The 14286-nt window shown below is 48.2% G+C and overlaps 1 protein-coding gene across 1 annotated transcript in view; it reads left to right on the plus strand.

Moving 5' to 3' along the window:
- Positions 1–318: 318 nt before the first annotated feature.
- Positions 319–14286, plus strand: part of atrn (attractin) — a 42163-nt gene continuing 28195 nt past the window's right edge. Inside the window, exons 1-10 of the mRNA XM_076974867.1 lie at positions 319–791; positions 6236–6319; positions 6400–6513; positions 8101–8229; positions 9672–9868; positions 11751–11919; positions 12001–12091; positions 12223–12472; positions 12663–12846; positions 13721–13875. Of these exons, the coding sequence (XP_076830982.1) occupies positions 541–791; positions 6236–6319; positions 6400–6513; positions 8101–8229; positions 9672–9868; positions 11751–11919; positions 12001–12091; positions 12223–12472; positions 12663–12846; positions 13721–13875 (1624 nt within the window). The 5' untranslated portion in view covers positions 319–540. The remainder of the gene's footprint in view (positions 792–6235; positions 6320–6399; positions 6514–8100; positions 8230–9671; positions 9869–11750; positions 11920–12000; positions 12092–12222; positions 12473–12662; positions 12847–13720; positions 13876–14286) is intronic.

Raw genomic sequence — 14286 nt, forward strand, 5'->3', positions numbered from 1 at the left:
AGTACAACGTGCAAAAATGTGTAACCTTCACATTTTAACTGAACAGTAGGCTATAAGTGAACCATAAATCGACATTTAATCCATATAAACAGTTGAGTTACAAAACATACAATTTATTTTACAATTTAATATACAAAGAAAAATACAATTTAAGCAAAAATATATATAACTATCATCATCTGCGCGAACGGAGAGAGGGGGATCTTTTATATTTTGACAAGCATTTTTTCGGGTCAAATTCATCAATGCATCTGATCAGCGACTGATCGGTTTTCCTCGCGGACTTTTATCTTGGCGCTTCCGCGTCCGGCCGGGTCTACGTCACGTCCGGGTGCGCTCCAGCACTGCGGCGATAAGATGTGAGCGGGGGGGGGAAGAGAAGATAAAAGTCCGCCACAAAAGACGAGACGGAACCGCAATCACCACCGACACCACGAACCCCGCTCCGCCCCGCTGCTCACCACACACACACACACACACCCGGCGGCCCGTGTCGGTACCCGCGGATTCGCCTGCCGACCCACACACACTTGGTCGCGGATGTCCGGGGAGGTTCGGAGGGCCCTCGGCCGGACCTGGAGCCTGATGTTGGGCCTGGCCCGGACGGGCCTGCGCGGGCCGGGATGGAGGACGCTGGTGGTGGTGTGTCTGGCCGGTCTGGTGGTCGGTACCGGGGCGAAGGAGTGCGAGGAGCCGTGCGTGAACGGGCGGTGCAGCCCGGCCCAGGGCGGGTGTGTGTGCGCCCCCGGGTGGGTCGGGGACCGGTGCCAGCACTGCGGCGGCCGCTTTCGGTAAGACACCCGGCGCCACACCACCTCTCCACCCGCCTCCAGGTACCGGGACCTGCGGCTGGGACACGAACCTGCGACGGGGCCGTGCAAACCCTTAAACAGAACCGCCCGCTGGGTTATTTGAGCTCGGTACCTGGTTCGGAGTTTTTTTTTTTTTACTGTCATACGTGCACGACTGTCCTAAATGTGCTTTGCTGGGGCGTAAAAGCGGACGGGGACGTGTAGATGTGGATCGGGTACATGGACCAGAACATGGACCTGTCTGCAGAGCGCGCGCGTCACGGAGACGTGGCTGGGGCGCGAGACGCAGATTAACACTAATCCGGGATTTAGTGGTAAGGGACTGAGCACTAGATGCTCGGGGCTGGCGGCAGGTCTAATGTCTAGGACGGTCTGCGCAACAGTTGTGCCGCCGTCGGTATTGCGCACTTGGACAAGCGGTCAGCGCTTCGTTTGACTTAATGAACTTTGGCTGTCATGACCAAGAGCCCTTGACCAACATTAGGATGGAGACTTGTTAGTGTGCAGTGTTAGATTAGAGCGCTGGCAGCATGTTCAGAAGGTGAGACTCTAGTGTCCTGAAGCCCCAGGGTTTTGGACTCGGAGGAGGCCCCCGTGGTTGGGGGGGGGGGGGGGGGGGGGCACTTGTTGTGTTTGGGGGTCTGGGATTGTCTGAAGTGAAGCCAAACGCCAGTGTAGTGGGTGACTGAGCTGGTGCTGTTTCATCTGAGCTGTCACGGAGGTCTTCGTTCTGTTAAGGATGTGCATTTATTCACAACACACACACGCGCACACGCAGTACACTATCTGTCTGCTTACTCATTTTTATTGTACGTGTGTCTGCATACTTGCAATACACCCACATATAAAGTCTCTTTAGTTTGGTGGCCTGTGCAAATACGGCTGTTCACTTCTAACAAGAGTCCTAGTATTTCTCCTAGTATTTCAAGTACTCTGGGTGTGTGTGTCTGACAGTTGTGTGTGTGTATTAGAAATGTTGATTCCATGAATACTAGACCACTAATGCCTTCATACCACATGCCTGTGTGTGAAGCGGTAAATGATAGCAATGTTGGCTGATGTTATTAATGGCCTTTCATCAAGGGTTGTCCATTAATAGAATAATATAAAAGCAACTATTCTCAGTGAAAGTGGGTCATTAAAGACACAGAGCTAGGATGAGTATCCTGTATCAAAGTAGCAGAATAGGCCTGCTTCTCCCGTTCTTCTGTGTGTTCCTGGTTCTTTGATTCAGTGAAAATTCATAATTCCATAACATAATTATCACAGGTGGAGTTTGCTGTAATGAATAGGCACCTTTTATACCATCACTTGGAGGGCAACAGATCTGTGTCAGAAGCAGAGCTGTATGCTTCTGTGTCACACACACATGTACACACACACACACACACACACAGTCTCTTTCCATTGTATATGTCTTAAATAGATGAAATGCACCTTACCATCCTGTAGGTGCTGTATGTGGGCCTGGTACACGGCGAGTTCTTACTCCTCATACTGATTTGATACTGCTAGCTGCCGTTGGCTTGTTCTCTACGGCTCTGTCTGAAATACATTGTTTTAATGTTTTTTAAAGTTTTTTAAACTTTTACTATTTTGATCTACAGTCTTCTGATTAGCTTGCATTAAAATTCTTCTTATTAAATTAAATGAGTACTGTATTTTAGTGAGAGATATCACAGCTTTGCCACAGCATTTGGGGTGTGTGTGTGGGCATGTGTGTTAGGGAGTGTTGGCATTTTAATTAAATTAGCTGAGACTAGAATTTTTTTCATCAGGGAAATTGGTTTGAATGATGCTGCCATGATTTCACTGAGATGAATTCACTGAGATGCAATATTTGACATGTTTTGATTTGATCTCAGAAGCCCATAATTGCAAAGCGTGTTGTATTCTCATATTGTCAGCACTGGAGCCCTTCACCACCCACAACACCATCACCACCCACAACACCATCACCACCCACAACACCATCACCACCCACAACACCATCACCATTCACAACACCATCACCACCCACACAACACCATCAAATCAAATATATTTGTATAGTGCATTTCACAACACATGTTGTCACAAAGCGCTTTACAGGATTTACAAGGTTAACAATATAATGGGTCCAAATCCCTAATAATAATAATAATAATAATAAGAAGTTCCATTTGTATAGCGCCTTTCAAGATGCCCAAGGACGCTTTCCAGATGTAAAAACAAAAATACGCAAACTAATAAACAATACAAAAAATAGAAAACAGGCAACACCAATACAAACAGATTAAATAAATTGAAGCCGGTCTAGGATGAAGAGTTTAGGTGAAAATATTGAGAAAACAGGTGAGTTTTTAGTTGTGTTTTGAATGAATTGAGAGATGAAGAGAGACGGAGTGATGGCGGGAGAGAGTTCCAAAGTGTTGGGGCAGCCACACTGAATGATCGATCCCCCATAGTGCTTAACTTATACCTAGGAACAACAAGGAGACCGGTGTCAGAAGAACGCAGTCTACGTGGTGGGACATAATGGTGGAGGAGGTTGGCCAGATATAAGGGTGCCTTGTTGGAGTTTGTTTATCGATTTACCAGAACATCCAGCTAGGAGACTATTGCAATAATCTAGGTGAGAGGATATGAATGCATGGATTGGCTTTTCCGCATCACTAGTATTTAATATATATCTAATTTTAGCAATGTTGCGTAAGTGAAAGAATGCTACCCTAATTATATTATTAATGTGTGAATCGAACAAGAGATCTGGGTCTATTGTGACACCTAAGTTCTTTACCTCTGCTCTGGGGGTTATAGTAAAGGAATGTAGGTTCAATGCTACATTATGTATCTTGTCTCTCGCAGCCCTAGACCCAACTATTATTAATTCTGTTTTATCTGGATTTAGTGCTAGAAAGTTACACGCCATCCAATGTTTTATCTCTTCTACACACTTCTCGATTTTACTGTTTACACCTAAATCATCGGGTTTAGCCGATAAATATAGTTGGGTGTCGTCTGCGTAGGAGTGGAAACTGATATCGAACTTCTGCATAATCTCGCCTAAGGTTAACATGTAAAGTGTAAATAGAAGTGGTCCTAGGACTGTCCCTTGTGGGACACCATATTTAACCTGAACAGATTTAGATGTTTTATTATTAACACTTACACATTGGAAGCGGTCGGTCAGATATGATCTAAACCAGGAGAGTGCAACTCCTTTGATACCTACCGTGTTTTCTAGTCGATCTAGCAAAATGTTGTGGTCTACAGTATCAAAAGCTGCGCTAAGATCTAACAGTATAAGGAACGAGATGAGCCAATTATCTGACGATATTAGTAAATCATTCACTACCCTGAGTAAAGCTGTTTCAGTGCTGTGGTTCGGTCTAAATCCTGATTGGAACTTTTCATGGATAATATTTGATTGGAGATAATGGTTTAACTGATTGTAAACTGCTTTTTCTAGAATTTTAGAGATAAATGGGAGATTAGAAATTGGTCTATAGTTGGCTAGAATCTGCGGATCGAGATTCTGTTTTTTAATCAAGGGTCTAATTACGGCGCATTTTAATTGTTTGGGCACATATCCTAGGTTAAGGGAACTGTTAATCATATTAAGTAAGGGCCCTGCAATAGTTGGGAGTAGGTCTTTGAATAGACTGGTTGGAACTGGGTCGAATATACATGATGTAGGCTTAGACGAATGAATTAGTGTTGTGAGCTTTTTTTCCATCACAATCCACCGTCACCACCCACACAACAACATCACCACCCACACAACACCGTCACCACCCACACAACAACATCACCACCCACACAACACCGTCACCACCCACACAACACCGTCACCACCCACACAACACCGTCACCACCCACACAACACCGTCACCACCCACACAACACCGTCACCACCCACACAACAACGTCACCACCCACACAACAACGTCACCACCCACACAACACCGTCACCACCCACACAACACCGTCACCACCCACACAACACCGTCACCACAACACCATCACAATCCACCATCCCCACCCACACCACACCGTCACCACCCACACAACACCGTCACCACCCACACCACACCGTCACCACAACACCATCACAATCCACCATCCCCACCCACACAACACCGTCACCACCCACACCACACCGTCACCACCCACACAACACCGTCACCACCCACACCACACCGTCACCACCCACACCACACCGTCACCACCCACACCACACCGTCACCACCCACACAACACCGTCACCACCCACACAACACCGTCACCACCCACACAACACCGTCACCACCCACACCACACCGTCACCACCCACACAACACTGTCACCACAACACCGTCACCACCCCCATCTCACCGTCCCCCACATGCTTCTTCGCACTGATGAAGTCGTTGGTCTTGTACCGCCTTGTCTCAGATGTAGTGTGATGTTACGATGCACACAAACAGGCCCGTGGACTCGAGCGCTGGCGTGTTCGCTACATACAATGCGAATGCAGAAATACTAGAAGTAAATGTTTTCCTGCCCTAGTTTCTTGTGAGTTCTCACAGATGATTGGTCAAAAACAGGACCACAGTAGCCTATCACGGTGCTGACGCCTTTCTCCAAGGTGAAACCACCCACACGTAGATCATGGAATCGGCCAGTTTATCCTCACGAGTCCAGTTCAAGGCCCAGTATCAAACAGCTGGGATCAGTGCTGTCGAGGTTTTCATGTTTCAGTTTGGCAGTGGCATCTGTTGTCATTGTGCCATTCATTATCTCAGCCAAAAGTCTGTATGAAATGATTTAATTAGGCTATGTTTAAAAACAACAACAACAACATGGCAACCACAAGTCTTTGTCCAGACGAAGTCCTTTTTTACCTGTTCACAGGGGTCTTTAATTTGTGAGCAGGATTGCAAGACGTGAATATACCTGGTTCTTTACATCTTCCAAATCCTTTGTGGTATGTGCACTGCATAAGGTCACAGTGAAAAGACCAAAATTTCAAAATGGCCTTAATCACATAACCACATAATGAGTATCTGCAGAATTCACACACAACCAGTCAGAGTCCTGTGAAAGCTAAAGCATGCGTCAGCCAAGCCAGTGCTGGAACACACACCTAATAAAGTTACGTGCTGTCATGAAGCTTTGCACTGACCTTTGACCCTTGTATCTCCCTCCAGTACCGTGAGGAACTGAATCATGTTGTGTATCCAGCTCCTGGCAGACAGTGAAGGTTCACCATGTGATGCATTAACTGAAACATTTGTGCATTTCCGCCTTTACTCTGATCATATTAGTAGATTCAAAGCAGGTCAACTCCGGCTGGACTTTCTGTGATGTATTTTATTGTTGAATAAAACAAGGTGCGTTTTATTGTTTAATGAAACAAGGTGTGTTTTATTGGACTGTTTCTGTGCCGATCTGGTCCGCAGGCTCACGGGGTCGTCTGGGTACCTGTCCGACGGCCCGGGGAACTACAAATACAAAACCAAATGCACGTGGCTCGTCGAGGGGGGGTGAGTGGACACGTTTGTTCCTGCTTCCTGATGCACACGTGCCTGCACACGTGAGTGACTGATGCGTGTTGTGTGGACAGGTCCAACTCTGTTCTACGCCTGCGCTTCGAGCACTTCGCCACCGAGTGCAGCTGGGACCATCTGTACGTGTACGATGGCGATTCCATCTACTCTCCACTGCTGGCTGCCTTCAGGTACTGGGGGGGGTTAAGGAAATACCTGCGTCTGTGCACACCTGGGCGTGTTGGTATCGTTCACATAACAGCCCGCAAGGATTCTATAGAACTCAGTGTTTTCAAATTGTCACATGGTCTACACGCATCATGTCCATACGAGTTATTACAAAAACCTGAGGTTTAAATTATTATCATAATATGATAATAGCATTGGGCCATTTGCAATTATTATACAATTGCCTCGTCGCCATAATTTGAGATGCGCGAGAACATTTAGCACTTTATACATCCACAATCATGGATTTCTACCACTACAAATAGATGCATTTCTCTCTGTTGATGAATTTCTCTCTGAGATTAACTGTCTGTTTTCTAAAGCTGGAGAGTTCAGCCCAGACTGCAGTGCAGAAGTTTGAGGGACTTTTCTGGCAGATGCAAAGCTGCATGTTGTTTCTTTCCTGGTTTCTTGTGTTAGAAACCAGTTCAGAATCGCTGTGTAATGCATTCCCACAGCCCTGATCTGACAGGCCTTTTCCACCGCATTGTAATTCCAGTAAAACTATTCAGAGAGTATGTGACGTCAGCGATGAAAGACGGATAACGTGGGTAAAAAAAAAACAATCTTTTTAGTTTGGGTTTTAGTTAGGTGCGTATGACAATGGCCACCACTAATGTTAAGCATCATTCTACAATAGCTGCATTCATGTGTGTGTGTGTGTGTGTGTGTGTGTGTGTGTGTGTGTGTGTGTGAGAGAGATAGGCCTACACTCTGAACAAGCTTTTTAAAATGCATGTGACTGTTGTGTCATGGGGATGTCGCAAACTGTTACTGTGTAAACAAAACTCAAATCCCAGTGTTTTCCACTTACGTGGGAAGCCTCCTGTGATTGTTACACCGAGGTCTTACACACTCTGACCAAAATGCCGATGTGAAGCTCTGTCACTAAATGTGTATGAACCAACTTTATTTGATGAATGTGGAACAGAAAATTTAAATAATTGTAATTTACAAATCCCTCCAGTCGCTATGGTTTCACGTTACCACCATACTAAACAGTGTTTGAGCTTTCATAGGGGCTGTACACACGCCTTTATACACACGCCTACCACACAGTAAAGTTTTATATCCTATAAAGTTGAATTCCATTTAAATAAGTTTTAGATAATGGTAGTATAAGGTTAGATTAGATTTTTGTAGTTTTTTAAGGTTAGATTTTTGTTGTTTTTTTTTCTTTGTTTTGGTACATGCTGTACTGGTTGTGTTGCGGTGTTTATTTTAAAAACAAACAAAACACGGTCACACACGATAACCAGTAAGAATTTCTCACTTCACGACATTTAAGCGATGACAAGCTGCTCTTGTGTCTGCACCACTTCATTGCACTTTAAAAATGCCACATAAAATGCCACATCACCAGTAAAGTGCGGTAGAGGTGTGTGTGATGGGGCGACCCCCAGTCTGTGTGCTCCCCCAGGACTCTTCCCTGTAGCCCCAGTAATAAACATCTGATCGCCTGTCGGCTTCGACCCACTCCACCGCAGAACTGTTTGATTTTGCTCTCAGCCCAGTTGTTTCCAGGGAGCAAAAACAATGTCTCGTTGCAGCGGGCTGATCGTTCCTGAGGTCTACAGCAACGAGACAGTGCCGGAGGTGGTGGCAGAATCCGGCTACACCCTCCTCCACTTCTTCAGTGATGCTGCCTACAACCTCACCGGCTTCAACATCTCTTACAGGCGAGTCCGAGTCGCCAGGCCTTCACCAAGCTGGCAGGGAAATAAGTGTCCTGCACTTTCCGAGATTGAGATTTCTTTGATTTTCCAGAAATTGCCCGTGTGTAACTGACAGGCCCATTTTTCATATCCCAGCGTCTTAGACCTGTACCAGCAGTCTTGAATGTTTTATTTAACAATACTTTACCTCAAACCACCAAATATGCAAGTCAGTACGTTAAATGGTTAAAACTTTGTATTCCACAATGAGAGTTTTAATTCACAATAGTGTTCTTAATTCATTTTTTCACTTACAGAAAATGTAAGTAACATATGATGCTAAAGATAACTCTCCAACATTAACGGAGGGTCTCGTTACCCGGTATCTGGGCACGAGACCGCCGGGCTGCCGTCTTTAACCGGAGTGTGGTGTAGAGAGAAAGGGAGGGAGGGAGGGAGGGTGCAGACAGCATGTGTTTGATGTCTCTGCCCTCTGGGTTTGGGGAGGGGCCTGCTGCTGGGGAGATCTGCTGCTCACGGTTACAGTTACTATAGCGACCGTATTCATGTTGGACCCCCTTTTCCCCAAAGAAACACTACGTAGTGCAGAATCAAAAGAACATCAAACGGCCACACACTCACTCTACACGTACATGTTCACGCTCACACCCATCACACCAAGACTTCTCTCTTAAAACAAAGCTCACTGAAGGGCATCAGACAGATGCTTAACTTACACACACACACACACACACACTCTCTGCTCTGTTCAGCTGTAGCAGAGAGTGAGCTGCTTACTAATGGGCTAGCGGTAGCATTTCTAATGCCAGCGTAACTTTGAATGCAGCACCTGTGTCTCTAAAACTGCTGCTTCACTAGCACAGCTCTGGGCTCTGAGACGATCACTTGAGTGAGACGATCACTTGAGTGAGACGAACACTTGAGTGAGTTTCACGCACACGCAGGTAAACCAGGACTTGTGTTCTCTTACACGCCTCATTAGAGAGCCAGAAAGCGTCGACCCAGCTCAACCTGCTGCTCATGTCTCCACGACTAGCTCTGCTAGCACTTCCCATATTATACAACAGGATATATTTATGTGCAAAATTACATATTTATATATTATATAATGCAGCACAGATTTCTCTCTACTCTCTCACTCTCCATTCCTCTTTATTGCTTCACTCCCCCACTCTCTCCTATAACTCACTCTCTCCTATAACTCACTCTCTCTCACCCCTCCCTGTCTGTCTCTCCCTCTTTCTCACACACATACTGGGTTATATACTGCTCATACTATACTCTCATACTCTAATGTAACTAGGGCTATTTATGTTAATATTTCCTTGTGTTCTGTAGTGACGTCCCTCCCCTCCTGTTCTGGGTTCCACTGTCTTGGTCTGCCCCCAGTAAACCAAACACTGAAGTGTAATGTGCTCCGTCACTAACCCCCCCTCCCCCTGCAGGGTAAACGCGTGTCCCAACGACTGCTCCGGCCGCGGTGTGTGTCGGCCGTCCGGCGAGCGCGTGCGGTGCGAGTGTGTGGACGGCTGGACGGGCGAAGCGTGCGACGTGCCGTACTGCTCCAGGAACTGCAGCGGCCCTTCACACGGCTCCTGTCAGCCCGGCACCGATCGCTGCGTCTGCAACCCGGACTGGCAAGGTGGGCGGCCCCTCCGTGGAGAACCCCGCCCGTTTTGGGCAAGCCCCCCAGTGTCTGGCTGCTGGGTTAACACTCACATCATGTGGTTTTTGGAAGCTCCACCGAGCGTGTCAGCTCCACTCCCGACTACGGCCTGATGTCTCATGCCTGGTGTGGGTGTCTCTGATGGAGCCTGTAGTGTCTACGTTCACTGCAGCACGATGTGCAAGACTTTGGCATCTGCCCTACGAACTTTGTAGGTTTGTGGCTGTATAAAGCAGTTTTTGTGTTGCAGTGATTCATGGGGGATATTAACCTGCCTCCCCTGTTCTGATTCAACTCTCCAAAACTTTTCTCAGTGCCTAGTTTGTATCCGTGTATCCTCCATTTCCATCCTTTGTTTTCTCTCTCTCTCTCTCTCTCTCTCTCTCTCTCTCTCTCTCTCTCTCTCTCTCTCGCGGTCTCTCTCTGTCCCCGCCCCCGCCCGGCTTCCTTCAGCTGTGGTCTGAATTTGCTCTTTATTGACGTCATCATTTCGTACATTGGCTTAAAGTGAACTTAAGGCAACGAAGCAGGACATCCATTGCTGTTTTGCCCTTATAAATATATATGCGCACACACACACACACACACACACACACACACACACACTTGTGCGAGTGCTCCGGGCAGCATGGCTCCAGCGTGGCCTTTAGCTGGGTCGGGGTAGGGAGGGCTGGCCTCCTCGTGCCTCGTGACCCGGCTGTCTGCTCTTTGGGTTTCTCCTTGCGTATTCCACCCAGAGATGCCGTCCTTTTTAATATTTAACGCTGGGCTTGGACTTGGTTTGGACCTGGTGTGGTTCTGCAGTGCTGCGGAGTGGTGTTAGCATGTGAAGAGATCCGTGTCCTTGGCTGTGTCCACACACCCAGCTCACACACACCAGCGTGTGGGCAGGAGGCCGAGCTGATGTTTGTTTTAAGCACATCCAGCAATTGACTGTGAGGAGTTAATTTTCATGAGCAGTGGGACTTGGCTTAGTTTATCTGAGACCGTACGAGGTTTTCCTGTAGAGTTTAGTGTGCTGATTTCAGCGGGTTGTTCAGCAGAACTGCAGTCTGTCCTCGCTGCTCTAGAGGTGCTCACGTTTCTCCTTCGCCTCAGGCTCTGCTTGGAGTGGTGCTAATTACCAAATATATTTCCCCAGTACACTCATTTACTGATGGAAAATTCCAGCAGTGATGTCTGCATAGATGAGCAGAGTGTGAGAGATTCATTAGTGTGCAGGACTTGGAGAGCTGATATTGATTTGACAATATATGGCATCTAATCCCTAAACCCCTACTGGATCTCCTACTGGATCTCCTACTGGATCTCCTGTCCTGCTTCTTCTAACACAAACTGCACTATTACATCAGTGAAGATTTAAGTTTCTGGTTAAAACAAGTTGATAATGTCAATGACACACGATACAGGCGCTCTAGACACTGTGGGCACTCTAGATAGGCGCTCTGGACGCTCTAGACATGCGCTCTGGACGCTCTAGACAGGCGCTCTGGACGCTCTAGACAGGCGCTCTAGACAGGCGCTCTGGACGCTCTAGACAGGCGCTCTGGACGCTCTAGACAGGCGCTCTGGACGCTCTAGACAGGCGCTCTAGACACTCTAGACAGGCGCTCTAGACATGTCCATCTGCATTTGACACCTGAATGTTTGTTGCTGCTAATGTGAATCTGTTTAACTCATTTTTGAAAATGTGTGCAGTGTCTCCTGCATTTTCCCTCATTTTGATCAGGATGTTTCTTGTACTAGTGAGGACAGTTGAAGCTAAAACGAGCATAAGTGAGCGTAATCGGAATATGGAGTCGGTGATTTCTGGTCTGTTGGTGCGGGCTGCTCATCTGTCTGTGGGTCTGTGTTTCAGGTCCTGATTGTTCCGTGTCAGTACCTGCTAATGTTTCCTTCTGGACCCATGAGAAGTACAGCGGCCCGGGGCTGGCACGGGCGTCCCATAAGGCAGTGCTCCACCAAGACGTCATGTGGGTGATCGGCGGACATGTGTTTAACTACACAAACTACCAGATGGTGACGGCGTGAGTTCACATGCACAAAAGCCCCACACATCCACCCCACTGTGGACCAGAAGGTACGATGGTTTTCTCTGTCCCACTCAGGTTCGACTTCTCCACCGAGAGCTGGATGTCTCTGAACCGTTCGGTCAACTACGTGACTGCGCGCTATGGCCACTCTCTGGCTGTGCATGAGGTGTGTGTCTGTGTGTGTGTGTGTGTGTGTGTCGGCCCACCTCGCTAAACACACACAGTTTTAAAGAACGTGTTTATTTTTTAAATGGTGTGTGTGTGTGTGTGTGTGTGTGTGTCCTGCGCTCCTCTCAGAGTAAGATCTTCATGTACGGTGGGAAGGTGGACTCCACAGGCAACGTGACCTCGGAGCTCTGGGTGTTCCACACACACAACCACTCGTGGGAGCAGCTGAGTCCCCGGGCCAAGGAGCAGTACGCCGTGGTGGGTCACTCGGCCCACGTGGTGCAGCTGAAGCCCGACGGCTCCGAGCCCGCCATGCTGGTGGTGTTCGGCCACTGCCCCATCTACGGATACATCAGTCAAGTGCAGCAGTACGACATCGGTCAGCAGAGACGTCCGACCGTCCGACCACCATCTCACCGTCATATTTATCATCTGCTTAATTTAGTCTTTTTTTCTATATTATTAATATGACCTGCAGTCTAAGCTGATATCATTCATCACACTCTATATATCTCTCTCCAACTCTATCTTTATCTATCTAACCCCCCTCCCCTTTTCTCTGGATGCAGTGAATAACAGGTGGAGTGTTTTGGAGACGGGCGGAGCGCTGGTTCACGGTGGCTATGGCCACAGCAGTGTGTATGACCCTGATTCCCGCTCCATCTACATCCATGGAGGCTACAAGGCCTTCAACGCCACCAAGTACGGCCTAGCCAGCGACCTGTACCGCTACGACATTGACAAGAGAATGTGGTGAGTCTGCAGGAGGCGGAGTTACCCCCCCCCCGAGAACTGACACGCGGGAGGCGGAGTTACCCCTCGCCCCCCCCCGAGAACTGACACGCGGGAGGCGGAGTTACCCCTCGCCCCCTAGAACCCAGACACGCGGAAGGCGGAGTTAGCCCTCGCCCCCTAGAACTCATACACGCAGGAGGCGGAGTTAGCCCTCGCCCCCTAGAACTCATACACGCAGGAGGCGGAGTTAGCCCTCGCCCCCTAGAACTCATACACGCAGGAGGCAGAGTTAGCCCTCGCCCCCCAGAACTCATACACGCAGGAGGCGGAGTTAGCCCTTGCCCCCTAGAACTCATACACGCAGGAGGCGGAGTTACCCCTCGCCCCCCAGAACTCATACACGCAGGAGGCGGAGTTAGCCCTCGCCCCCTAGAACTCATACACGCAGGAGGCGGAGTTAGCCCTCGCCCCCTAGAACCCAGACATGCGCTAAACAGCCTTAGAGAGCGTATGACCTCCATATGGAGCCTTCCACAATAACAGCACCTTTGGTAAAAAGGCCACAAGAAATCGCTGGTAATTGCAAAAATCAAGCTGATAAATACCGAAACATTTTTGCCCGGCATTCTGACATTTCGGTAGGGCCGTGTAATTAGTCAAGCACGGGATGTGTGGAGCAGGTGTTGAGCGTGGTGTAGCCTGCCTGAGCTGAGCTTGCCTCCACCCTCTGGAGGAGCCGATAAAGCCTCTGGAGGAGATGGGTGGGTGGCATGTGGAACTCTTTCTACTCAGGACTGTGTTCAGGACCCGTCAGGTAGTGCCCCCAACACCACCCTGTCCCCCCCCCCGTGTCCCGCCCGGCTGCACCACTAAAGCCACGTTGTCCCCGCAGGTCGATTCTGAAAGACAGCGGCTCCTTCCGCTACCTCCACACGGCAGTGCTGGTGGACGGGAACTTGCTGATATTCGGAGGAAACACCCACAACGACACGTCCATGAGTCACGGAGCCAAGTGCTTCTCCTCTGACTTCATGGCCTATGACCTGAGTGAGTAAGAGGCCATCGGCTCCATCCCAGAACATCCACCCACACCACTGTGCTGCCACACCTGATCACCATGAAGCTCTGTTCTAATCACTGACAATCCTAGACTTCCTACTTCAACATTTTACAATGTAATGCTTTACAGACTTTCAACAGACAGGTTTTACCACAATAATGGGCATCTTCCCTTTGGTTCTTTTAGCTGTAGCCCAACTGAAAGCTGTGTGGTGATTTATCTACGCAGTGGTGTAATGTCTACACATCACATGTCAGTATCTGGGGCAAACCAAGACCTTAAACACATTATATCACAGCACTTTATGATCGTAGCTTGACATGGCCAGTAACTCTCACGCCCTGCTTGATACAAAACCAACAGGAACCTCTCCATGACTCGAGGGTTAGTCAGGAGTA

Source organism: Brachyhypopomus gauderio, chromosome 15 (genome assembly GCF_052324685.1).
Source record: "Brachyhypopomus gauderio isolate BG-103 chromosome 15, BGAUD_0.2, whole genome shotgun sequence".
In the NCBI taxonomy this organism is placed as follows: Eukaryota; Metazoa; Chordata; class Actinopteri; order Gymnotiformes; family Hypopomidae; genus Brachyhypopomus; species Brachyhypopomus gauderio.